We start from the raw sequence: 12,693 nt of genomic DNA on the forward strand, positions 1-12,693 counted from the left end.
CACCTCAGCCTCCCAAAGTGCTGGGATTACAGATGGGTGTCAGCGCACCTGGCCTCTGAGGAGGATTTCATTATAAACCTGCCCTGAAGGGAGGGAATCCAATTTTACGAGAGGGTGTAGCCTGGTGAGGCCTGGATGACCTCCGGAGGCAGGGGCTTGTGCCTGTGCTGAGGCCTAAGGGACAATGGGCAGACATGAAGTTGCCCCAGGCAGAGGGTACAGTGTGGGCAAAGTCAGGAAGTGGCAGGGCTTGGATCACTCCAGGAAGAGAGAGGAGTCATGTGTCACAGAAGCTCGAGACCCAGAGAGTGAGGCAGGCAGGCAGGCAGGGACCAAGCTTGGGCACAGCCAGGAAGGCAGGACAGGGCATGGTGGGGCCAATGGAATCATTACCCAAGTCGGGGATTTTCAGGGAAACAGCTTAGATAAGGCCAGGCATACAGTAGCTCCCACCTGTAATCCCAGCATTTGGGGAGGCTGAGGTAGGAGGACTGCTTGAGCCTGGGAGTTCGAGACCAGCCTAGGCAACATAGTGAGACCCCCATATCCACAAAAAATTTAAAAAAGGAGTTTGTGTTCCTGTAGTAGCATACTTGGGAGGTTGAGGTGGCAGTATCACTTGAGCCCGGGAGTTCAAGGCTAAAGTGAGCTGATTGAGCCATTGCACTCCAGCCTGAGCGACAGAGAGATACGCTGTCTCAAAGGAAATACAAATTAAAAAACCAGCCGGGCATGCTGGCGTGTGCCTGTAGTCTCAGCTACTTGGGACACTGAAGTGGGAGGATCGCTTGAGCCCAGGAGTTCAAGGCTGCTGTGAACTATGATTGTGCCTCTGCAGTCCAGCCTGGGCGACAGAGAAAGACCCTGTCTCTTAAAAAAAAACAAAAAAAACTTAGATAAGAGGATGCTGTGCCTCCCTGGGGGTCTTCAGTCACCCATGGTCCTGGCAAGAGAGGAGGGCCAGGAGAGAGCTTCACCCACCTGCTGTCCTGCCCATGTGACATCCGCAGGTGCTGCCATGGCCACGACTGTTGTTACACTCGAGCTGAGGAGGCCGGCTGCAGCCCCAAGACAGAGCGCTACTCCTGGCAGTGCGTCAATCAGAGCGTCCTGTGCGGTGAGTCCCCAGCACCACTATGCCATCCACCCCGAGTATCCCCTGGGCATCCTGGCATAGCCAGATGACTTCCGTGCCCCTGTTGCAATAACCACTGCTTCCAACTCTCTATAGAACACCCCTTGGGTATATCTAATGTAAGTGATATTTATTTTATTTATTTTTTGAGTCAGAGTCTCGCTCTGTCACCCAGGCTAGAGTGTGCTGATGTGATCTTGGCTCACTACAACCTCTGCCTCCTGGGTTCAAGCGATTCTCATGCCTCAGCCTCCCAAGTGGCTGGGATACAGGCATGCACCATCACGCCCAGCTAATTTTTGTATGTTTTTCAGTAGAGGTGGGGTTTCACCAAGTTGGCCGGGCTGGTCTCAAACTCCCCACCTCAAGTGCTCTGCCCGCCTTGGCCTCCCAAAGTGCTGGGATTACAGGCATGAGTCGTGGTGTCTGGCCCTAATGTGAGTGATCTTTAACAATGAGGACTTGAAAAAGAAAACCCTGAAGAAACCTAATTCTTTGATGTCTGGATGACAAGGAAGAAGATAGAAATGGCATCAGATAATAAACAGTGTAAATGTTTATCAGAAAGAGGCTGGTGGTCGGGACCAGTAGGAGGATCGCTTGAGTCCAGGAGTGCATCTCTACAAAAAAGTTAAAGGATTTTTTAACATTGGCCAGGTGTGGTGGCACACATCTGTGATCCCAGCTACTTGGGAGGCTGAGGCAGGAGGATTGCTTGAAGCCCAGGAGGTTGAGGCTGCAGTGAGCTGTGATCGAGCCACTGCACTCCTGCCTGGGTGACAGAGCAAAACCCAGTCTCAAATAATAATAATAATAATAATATTTTACATAACCAACCACTTCTAAAGATTAAAAAAAAAACCCCACAATTAAAAACCTCAGGTCCCTCAGGCAATCATACCAGATACTGAAACAAAGCAATAACATAAGGACTGCAGTATTTATTTTATTTTTATATTGTTTATTTATTCTTTGTTAGTTTGTTTTTGGAGTGTGGGTTTTGTTTTATTTTTTGATTTTTTTCTTTTTTTCGACCCACGGATTTATTCTTATTGCCCAGGCTTGAGTGCAATGGCGTGTTCTCAGCTTACTCAACCTCCGCCTCTTGGGGTTCAGTGATTGTTCCACCTCATCCACCCTCCACCTCTTGGGTTTGGGTGGTTTTTCCGCCTCGGCCTCCTGAGTAGCTAAGGGAGGAGTCTTGAGATTATCATCCACTGAGGCTGGAAGAGGAGAGGGTGGAAGAGGGATAAGGAGACACTCGTTCAGATTATCATCCACTGAGGGTGGAAGGGGACGATGGAGACATTCGGGAGGTGTCTTGAGGCTCAGGGAGTTATCCGTTATAGAACGTTGTTGAGTCGGAGGAGGTGGCTGGTGGCCCATCCTGTTTTTTAAAGTTTCAGCTGTGAGGTAGGGCCAGTGGGGCAATCCTGAAGAATGACGATGCTCCGCTGCCGCCATTCTGACCTGTAGGGCCGAAGAAGGGAATGTTTTCACACATATTCATTTGATGGACAAAATTACCGCCACCAACACGGTCTGCACCTTCTGTTGCTGGTGATAGATTTTTGCACCTTTCCATCCTCCAGGTTTCAAAATAGCAGTATCAGTGTCATAATATCACCCTTCCACTGAGTACTGCTGACAGCTGGGGAGTAAAGAAAAGTCATTGGGACACACTGTTGTCTCCACATGCCACTGTGTCTGTCTGCAAACGTAGGCAGGCTGGGGTCCTGCCCCAGGGAAGACAGAGTCATAACAGAGTAATAAAGAAGCATGTTTGAGACACAGGAGTGTCTATGTCCATCCTCATTCCTCCCTCACAGCCATCACCAGAGCATGTTTCTTGCACCAGGTCAACAGACAGTAAGAGAGGCATGAAAAGCCCATTGTCCACACATGTTGCAGCTTCCTTTTGGAGAATGTGTTCCAGGCCTTTTATGTTCTGTCTCTGATTCTCAGAACTCTGCAAGGTCAGTGTGACCACCCTGCTCCAAATCTAAGAAAACAGAGGTTTCCAGAGGAAGGAGAAATTGTGCCCAGGGTCACACAGCTTGCAAGAGGCAGAGTGGAAGTTGATTCCAGCTCTGCCTGCAGGACCCTCTCACTTCCCCTCTGTTTCCCTTCTTGACAAAGGATCTTCTTCACTCTGGAGGTGCCACCCATGAGAACAAAGAGCTCTGGAGAGATGTGGATTCCTGAAGAGCTGCAGGGGAACTGGGAGAGGGTTTTCTGACAGAACAATCTTACCTCAAGAAGTCAGTTAGGCATGGCTGTAATATTTCTTTTCACTCCCAGGTAATACCAAATTGTAAGTGCACTAGGACATAAAGAATACTTTTGTCCATGGAAAAATGAGGTGGGAATTCTAAACAAAGCAAGTTTTAAAACTGTGTTTCACTTCAAGTGTAAAAGTCCCGTCACGTGTAATCATAGGACTCGGCAGCTTTTGAAGGTACAGAGGCCACACAAGAACCAGCTTAGCTGAGCATCATTTAAGGCCTTCATTTGGAATTGTCCCTGTGGGTAATAAGTTACATTCACTCTTCACTAATTTACAGTCAGGGCCCATTTGCTATTACAAATATGGAACCTCTGACACTTTGAATATTAGATCAGGGGCCCCACTGGGTGGGGATGAAGGTGTTTTTGCACAACATGGTTACCAACAGGGATGGGACTGTGATGCTTGTAGGCAGCCTTTCTCTCTGCCATCTCCCTCTGCAGGGCTTGAGCACAGAGCTGTAGGGAGAAAAATGTATCCATGTCCTGACCTGGCAGACTATGTTCAAAAGCAAGGAAAACAAACAAACTTACCCAGTTGCAAAGAGGCTTTCTTGCAGAAGGGGGGATCTGAAAAAGCCAACACATGAGAAATTGAATGTTGAGAGAGTCTAAGAGCCGTGGCATCATCTGCATCAGCACTGAACTATCCTGCAACTGCGGGGAGGAAGCTCCTTACTTTGCATTTGTGGTAGTCCTCTGCCCGCCGCCACAACTCTTGCGCACGTTGAAACATTTTCCTATGGATTACAATCACTTTCATCAGATAAAGCACCACTTTCAGGATGATTTTAAATAATCTGCCATATTTCTGTTATCCTCACAACTGTACCCTTACACAATCTATCTCTACCTAGAAAATGTATTTCAGATGGCTATAAGAGTACAGTCTGAGCTGGTCGCGGTGGCTGACGCCTGTAGTCCCAGCACTCTGGGAGGGCGAGGCGGATGGATCACGAGGTCAGGAGATTGAGACCATCCTGGCTAATACGGTGAAACCCCGTCTCTACTAAAAATACAAAAGATTAGCCGGGCGTGGTGGCAGGCACCTGTAATCCCAGCTACTCGGGAGGCTGAGGCAGGGGAATCACTTGAACCTGGGAGGCGGAGGTTGCAGTGAGCCAAGATCACGTCATTGCACTCCAGCCTGGGTGACACAGCGAGACTCCATCTCAGAAAAACAAAAACAAAAACAAAAACAAAAAAACTGTACGGTCTGATCCAAACTGTTGCTATATTGATTCCTCCTCTTGCTTACTGCCTGCTGACTTCGGAGATGATAGTTTCCTTCCCCATTCTCAGTATATCCCTAATTCATCCTTCATTGAGCATCTTTTATCATAAAGCTGTATTCTCTTTGTATTAATATCCTTACCGTGTTTCACAGGGCAGAAACAGCTGGGCTTATAAACAGGCATAGTCCTTTTGAAGGATGTGGTTGATCCTACAACAACACACTTTCCTAAGGATGACAACAACTCACCCCACCCCTAGAATGGCTGGTATGAACCGAGCTTCCACACAGTCTAGCTGGCAATGGGGTCAGGAGACGTTTTGCTGCTTCACATCTTTTGGTCACTGGTAAATATTAAGGTACTTTGTTTTCTGTTTTGTGAACTCTCTCTCTCTCTCTCACGATATGTCTTCTGACCATTTGTTTCTATTTCTGCATTTACTGGGTCTAAGCATTGTACAGAGGTTAAAAACAACACTCCAATGGGCGTTTCCCAGGAGGGTGGGGTTCAGTTTCTGAACTCACTTCTAGGTGTGTATTTCTTTCATATCCAATTTCCCATTTTCCTCTGCCTCTGATACCTGCCTCTCCTTTTCTGCATGCTCACATTCTTTCATGCTTAGTTTCCTCAGATTAGAAGGGAGAGAAATGCACACACATGATCCACCAGCCCGTGTGGGATTCCCTCTGCCCTTCTGGCATCTGAAGGCTGTGATTCAAAGATGCCCCCTGCAACCTTTCCACAAATGAACCAACTGATTCTCACAACCAAAGGGAGAATGGACACCTCCCATTGAGGGACAAAAAAAAGTCACACTCTGGCCTGCTGGCAAGTCACCTGTCATTTCCAGCTCATCTTCATAGTTCCATAGTTAGTCCTATTCTTTAGTAAATATAAAGACTATTAAAAGCTTCTATGAGGTGCACTATGTGTGTTTCTGGGGTCAGTCTTGTGCTTGACACAGCGAAAGCTCATTTTAGTTCAGTGTGAAAAACCAGACCTCACCAATTCATCACAACCAACTCCATCGGAAGCAGAGGATTGCTCCTCATCTGACTCCTCCTGTGTGAGACCTGATTCTCAGTCAGAGGCTGATGCCGGAACTGAGACCATCAGCCATAGAGAGATCCTTCCAGAATATGGTGTCATTAACCCCGCAGTTCACTACTGCACTTTGCCATGATTCAGGACTGGAACTCTTGTCATCGACTTTAAAGATCCTGGTTGACAGAAAAGGCAATCTGAATGCTGGGGGCATCTATTGAATTACACATGATCGGAATGGCTCCTAAGTCAGGGTGTTATGTCCTGAAAATACGTGACAACGGCAAACCATCCACCCTGGTGTTGACTGACTTTAACAAGGTTCAGTTCACAGAGATTGAGGGCAGAAAAAGGAAACGGCCTAAAAAGGGTAAGTTTGCTGTGTTGCCCTCACACCACTTGATTCATGGTCCTGATCCTAAGGATCTCACCTGATACTTGGTTTTATAGGAAGGATGTGAAAAATTCCCAGAACGCTAGGAAACAGGGACGAAAACACTTCAAAGAGAAAGTTAATGAACTTGTTTTTGACCACAGGGCATTCTTCAGCACATGCTGTCTGGAGTGGCCTCAAACAAGGAGTGTGTGGTGAGGTGCTGAGAATGCAATGGGAGCAGGGTCCTGTCCCCACGCTACAGAAGCTCACAGTTTAATGCAAATGAGAAGCCAGTGAGGACATCACTACTCCTGCTGTGCACTTGGGAACTAGAAACACAAAACCTGACTCTGGAGGGAAGCTAAGGAAGCATTCTACTCTTGAGTTGACATAAGTGCATCTGAAGCTTCTGATCTCCGATGAGAACAATGGGGGACACCAAACAGAATATGAAACCCATGATTGAATACATCCAATTGCTAACATGGCAGTAAACAGACATGAGGTGAAGATGGAGGAGAAGGAAACCCAGGACGAAAGTCAGCCTCGCATTTGGAACCCATTTCCCTGAGTTTCATTGCTGAATTCCAGAAGGAACTACTGAGATGCAAAGAAGCACAGCAGCTTTTGCACACATGCGTGGGATTAGATGGAAAACAAGTGGATTGAGGGTCTGCCAATGAAAGCGACCCATACTGAAGTCCACTGGCTCTGGTTGAGACCCAGAAGAGTCATGCATCAGAATAGAGGTGGACAGGAAATACCCTGGCCTTTGTAGGGACTGAGCCTGCACCGACGACCTCAATTGCAGCCTGTATGGAGGACCCCTGACCATCCCCCAGAAGTAGACTCCCATCTCTTCTGCAGCAAGATAACATGCTACTAGGCCTCAATTCATTGCTAAATATTTTTAACAAGTATCTCACATTTAACAAAAAAAGATCAGTCATATGGCAGCAAAATACAATGTAATATGACCAAAACATGAAAGACTGTGAAAATGAATCTGGAGGTGACCCAAGCATTGAATTCAACAATCCAGGCTGGGTGTGGTGGCTCACACTGGGAGGCTGAGGTAGGCAGATCACCTGAGGTCAGGAGTTCAAGACTAGCCTGGCCAACATGGTGAACCCCTGTCTCTACTAAAATTACAAAAATTGGGCTGGGCACGGTGGCTCATGCCTGTAATCCCAGCACATTGGGAGGCCGAGGTGTGCGGATCATGATGTCAGGAGTTCTAGACCAGCTTGGCCAATATGGTGAAACCCCGCCTCTACTAAAAATACAAAAATTATCCGGGCATGGTGGCATATGCCTGTAGTCCCAGCTACTCAAGAGGCTGAGGGATAAGAATCGCTTGAACCTTGGAGGTGGAGGTTGCAGCGAGCCAAGATCATGCCACTGCACTCTAGCCTGGGTGACAGAGTGAGACTCTGTCTCAAAAAAAAAAAAAAAAAAAAATTTGGCCAAATGTGGTGGCACACACCTGTAATCCAAGCTACTCGGGAAGCTGAGGCAGAATTGCTTCAAACTGGGAGGCAGAGGTTGCAGTGAGCCAAGATTGCACCATAGCACTCCAGCCTGGGCGACAGAGTGAAACTCTATCTCAAAATTAAAAAAAAAAAAAAAAAAAAGGCTGGCTGTGGTGGCTCACGCCTCTAATCCCAGCACTTTGGGAGGCTGAGGCAGGTGGATTACCTGAGGTCAGAAGTTCGAGACCAGCCTGGACAACATGGTGAAACCCCATCTCTAGTAAAAATACAAAAATTAGCTGGGCATGGTGGTGGGCACCTGTAATCCCAGCTACTTGGGAGGCTGAGGCAGGAGAATTGCTTGAACCCAAAAGGCAGTGAGCTGAGATTGTGCCATTGCACTACAGCCTGGGCAACAACAGCAAAGCTCCATCTCAGGAAAAAAAAAAAAAAAAAAAAGACAGAGAAAGGAAAACCAATGCCAGTACTAGCAACTCCTCTTCCCCCGAAAAAATGACAAACAAGAATGTAGGAAGGGAAAGGAATTATACAGCTTAAACTAATGAAGCAGAAAGGACAAACTCAATTTTGAACCCACTGAATGTGCCACAAATATTGTAGAAAATATTCTCAAGGACTTTACAGTTGTCTACTTTGATTGGCACATGGTTCATACAACAGTATTTGTGTCAAGGCACATCTTACTGTTTTCTGGCGGTCTTCCTCTTTCCATTGATTTTGTCATGATGGTTGATTTTCGTTGTCACCTTCCTCTTATGGATTTTCGCTCTAAATTTTCTTTCCACATGTCTCCATGGAGTAATGACGTCTTTCAGGCCAATTTTATTTCCTGGAAAGGAAGAAACTCTTTTCTTTGTGTGCATACAAATGGACCTCAGCCCTTGGTGAGAGTGAGGAGAGGAGAAGGTGAGAAACCTGAGGGCAAGAAGCTGTTCTTTCCCTTTCCAGGGCAAACTCATTTCCACACTATGGGGACTCCAAGAGAGCCATACCTTCCTGTCTACGTCGGTTGGACCTCCAGGCTCTCTGCTGTACATCCGTGGATCCATCATGTCCATTTCGAGACCAGAAGATAGTCTTCAGGAAAGACACCTAGGAAATAATAATATAAGAATGACGGCTGGGCACGGTGGCTCATGCGTATAATCCCAGTACTTTGGGAGGCCAAGGCAGGTGGATCACGGGGTCAGGAGTTCAAGACCAGCCTGGCCAAGATGGTGAAACCCCGTCTCTACTAAAAATACAAAAATTAGCTGGGCATGGCAGCGGGCGCCCGTAATCCGAGCTACTCGGGAGGCTGAGGCAGAGAACCGTTTGAAGCTGGGAGGCGGAGGTTGCAGTGAGCCGAGATCACACCACTGCACTCCAGCCTGAGCGACAGAATGAGACTCTGTCACACACACACACACACACACACACACACACACACAAGAATGACATGAGGCTGGCACGGTGGCTCACTCCTGTAATCCCAGCACTTTGGGAGGCCGAGGCAGGCGGATCACCTGAGGTCGGGAGTTTGAGACCAGCCTCACCAACATGGAGAAATGCTGTCTCTGCTAAAAATACAAAATTAGCCAGGCATGGTGGTGCAGGCCTGTAATCCCAGCTAATCGGGAGGCTGAGGCAGGAGAATCACGTGAACCCAGCAGGAAAAGGTTGTGGTGAGCTGAGATTGTGCCATTGCACTCCAACCTGGGCAACAAAATTGAAACTCTGTCTCAAAAAAAAAAAAAAAAAAAAATAGGCCAGGTGCGGTAGCTCACGCCTGTAATCCCAGCACTTTGGGAGGCCGAGGCGGGTGAATCACAAGGTCAAGAGATGGAGACCATCCTGGGCAACATGGTGAAACTCCATCTCTACTAAAAATACAAAAATTAGCTGAGCATGGTGATGCACGCCTGTAGTCCCAGCTACTCGGGAGGCTGAGGCAGGAGAACTGCTTGAACCCAGGAGGCAGAGGTTGCAGTGAGCCAAGATCCCACCACTGCACTCCAGCCTGGTGACAGAGTGAGACTCCGTCTCAAAAAAAAAAAAAAAAAAAAAAAGACATGAATATACTTCACACAACTGAACTGTACACTTCAACATGGTTAGATGGTTACTATCATCTTATAAGTATTTTACCACAGGTTAACATGTTTCACAACTTGAAAAGGAAGTAATTACCTTCAGCTCTCTGAGTTCTAGAATTTGTAACATTTCACCCCCTGCTCCTTCCTGATCTGCACTGGAGCATCTTCCTTCTGTCCCTGCTCTACTCAGAGTTCACTTTCCCTTCCCTCACATCAGCTTCATTGAGGCTGGTTTGAACTTAACGCAAAACATTCTCACTAATGACTGAATTCCCACCAAGATTTCCATATTATCACAGTATGCTTTTAATCTTCTAAGATATTAAATATTTGTTCTCATCATAGCGAAAATGCAATGCAAATCCCATCTCAGATGTGGGTCAGATACCTATGAATCTCCTGAGGTAGTCATTGAAATGACTTTTTTCTTGAGATGGAGTGTCACTCTCAACCATGCTGAAGTGCAGTGGCGCTACCTTGGCTCACGGCAACCTCCACCTCCCAGATTCAAGCGATTCTTGTGCCTTGGCCTCCCAAGTAGCTGGGATTACAGGTGCCTGCTACCATGCCTGGTTAATTTTTGTCTTTTCAGTAGAGATGGGGTTTCACCATGTTGGCCCATCTGGTCTTGAACTCCTGACCTCAAGTGATCCATCTGCCTCAGCCTCCCAACGTGCTGGGATTACAGGCATGAGCCACCACACCTGGCCTGAAATAGTATCTTTCAAATTCTTTGTAGAATTTGTTTTTTCCTGATTTCTGCACATAGGATTAAAAAAAAAAAATCATGTACTAGGATTTTGAGAGAAGCAATGGGTAATCTAAAAAGATGAAAAGAGCAACCACGTCAATCCCACAGCTACTGCTAGATTTCATAGGAAAGGTAGCTGGCCCAGTTTGGAGCTAGGAGAAATGTTAAACACATGAAGAAATGACAAGCAAAGAAATGCCATCACACATGAATGCTTCATGGCACCCATGATGTCCCTGCTTAGGAGGTAATGGTATAGATGACTAGATGACAAGGACAAAGATGAGAGGTGCGAAGTTGTCCAAGTCCAACAGCTCAACTGAACTTTCCTAAATGGAATTGTTAAAAAGTGGTAAATTTAACAACTTCCCCTGGCTCACGTGGTGGCTCACGCTTGTAATCCCAGCACTTTGGGAGGCTGAGGCGGGTGGATCATTTGAGGTCGGGTTTTGAGACTAGCCTGGCCAACATGGTAAAACCCCGACTCTACTAAAAATACAAAAATTAGCTGGGCATGGTGGTGGGCACCTGTAATCCCAGCTACTTGAGAGGCTGAGGCAGGGGAATCGCTTGAAGCCAGGAGGTGGAGGTTGCAGTGAGCCGAGATCACACCATTATACTCCAGCCTGGGCAACAGAGGGAGACTCGTCTCGGGGGTGAGAAAAGAAAAAAAAAAAAAAAAAAAAGCTTCCTCCAATTTATACCGAAAATTCTCTGTTCAGGACTAAGTGGCATAGAGAATGTTAAATGTGCCTAGATATCTTCATAACTCATATATTTTCTGTTTTCTACATATCTTGAAAGGCAGTGCCAAATGACGTGTAATTATCTAGGTGGTTAAACTGAAACATACTTCCTCTTCCCTTGAATATAAAAAAGCATCGTGGTATTAGTACTTTTATCTTGGATCATTGTTCAGAAGGAGGTTCAGCCCCCAGACAACCACATTTTTACTGTCATGAATGGCAAGACAAAATGTAGAGCTCAACTTCCCCAAAGGAAAAAAGGCTCAAAAGACAAATTATGGCACAACTTAGCAGCCAAATTCTTACCAAGTACAGACTTTTGACATACTGATCTCTCTCCGGCTGCAAGTGGGAACATGCACTTTGAATGATGTCATTCAAAATTACCCTGCCCAGACACACTTTTCATCGATTCTCTTGGAGGGCAGTTCTAAGAGATTCTCTGGGGCTTTCTCTGCATCATGAGACGCAGTGCAGTTCTGCCCTTCACCTTCCGGCAGTTTGTCACCTCGTCCCTATGACCTCAGAGGAACTTTGTCTCAGGCCAATTGTTTGTTCCTTGGCCTCTTTCATTTCCCCTAAAAATCATTTGCTGCCCCTCTAAACTGGCCTACATCTCCATCTATCTCCCTCTCCCCTCAGAAGAGGGTGCTCTTTAAGCATCAACCATCCGGCCCTTCTAGCAGTCTCATTTTTCAGCTGGTTCCCATGTTTATGCCTGTTCTAGGTTTTTCTTTTCCTGTTAAGCTGTCTGTTGTCAGCTCATTTCTGCAGTGAATCTTCAGAGAGGAGATTGGAAGCTTTCCTTCCACCCATACGATAGAACTATAAAGCAGAAGAGTTTAGAAAGAATTTCCTATTTAAGTGACGAAACCTCATACTCCATTTGTGATAAATAGCACAAAGGTTAAAAAAACTTATTTTTGACCAAAAGCTCTGTTGACATTCTATTAAACAAACACCAACCTATTTAATTTTCATAATGTAAATGGCAGACATTTTCATAATTCTTATGCTAATAAATCATTTCCCTGATTGTTTGGGTAAAACCACATATTCATAATGAAGTCCAGAAATGTGAATTGTTTTATATAATTTATTCTTATTTGTGATTACAAGTATACCTCTACAGAAAGTTAGTATACTCACACAAAGGTAATTTGTGCAGAAGAGAATGGTAAATGTGTAAGGTCTCAGAAACCCAATAATGATAATTATCAAATTATCCAATTTTTGTGGAGATGGGGTTTTGCCATGTTGGCCAGGGTGGTCTCGAACTCCTCCACAAAAGTCAGTCTCACGATGATGATAGACAGCCAGAGTGTTGATAACCTGGAATAATAATAATTGAAATAATGAAAAGGTCAATGACACCGACAATATTTCACTCAGAAAGAATCATCCTTAGAAACCGTCAACCTCCGCCAAAAGGTAACCACATCCCTCAGATATCACCGTGGGATTCCACTGCTACAAAAAAGAACAGAAGTTACAAGTCTCATGTTTTTCAGATGGCTGGTAGTGTTTTTAGGCATCGCAAATGTGGGGTGCT

General features: G+C 46.0%; 1 protein-coding gene across 1 annotated transcript; it reads right to left on the reverse strand.

Annotated features, from left to right (window-relative positions):
* Nucleotides 1–2,075: 2,075 nt before the first annotated feature.
* On the reverse strand, nucleotides 2,076–12,423 carry LOC750420 (nuclear pore complex-interacting protein family member B15). Its single transcript, XM_054669254.2, has 5 exons — nucleotides 12,291–12,423; nucleotides 8,254–8,661; nucleotides 4,101–4,161; nucleotides 3,956–3,991; nucleotides 2,076–2,605 (listed from the first exon to the last, which is right to left on the reverse strand). Exons 2-5 carry the CDS (start codon nucleotides 8,625–8,627, stop codon nucleotides 2,141–2,143), a joined length of 936 nt encoding a protein of 311 aa, XP_054525229.1. The 5' UTR covers nucleotides 8,628–8,661; nucleotides 12,291–12,423; the 3' UTR covers nucleotides 2,076–2,140.
* Nucleotides 12,424–12,693: the final 270 nt, after the last annotated feature.

Source organism: Pan troglodytes, chromosome 18 (genome assembly GCF_028858775.2).
Source record: "Pan troglodytes isolate AG18354 chromosome 18, NHGRI_mPanTro3-v2.0_pri, whole genome shotgun sequence".
NCBI classification, from domain to species: Eukaryota; Metazoa; Chordata; class Mammalia; order Primates; family Hominidae; genus Pan; species Pan troglodytes.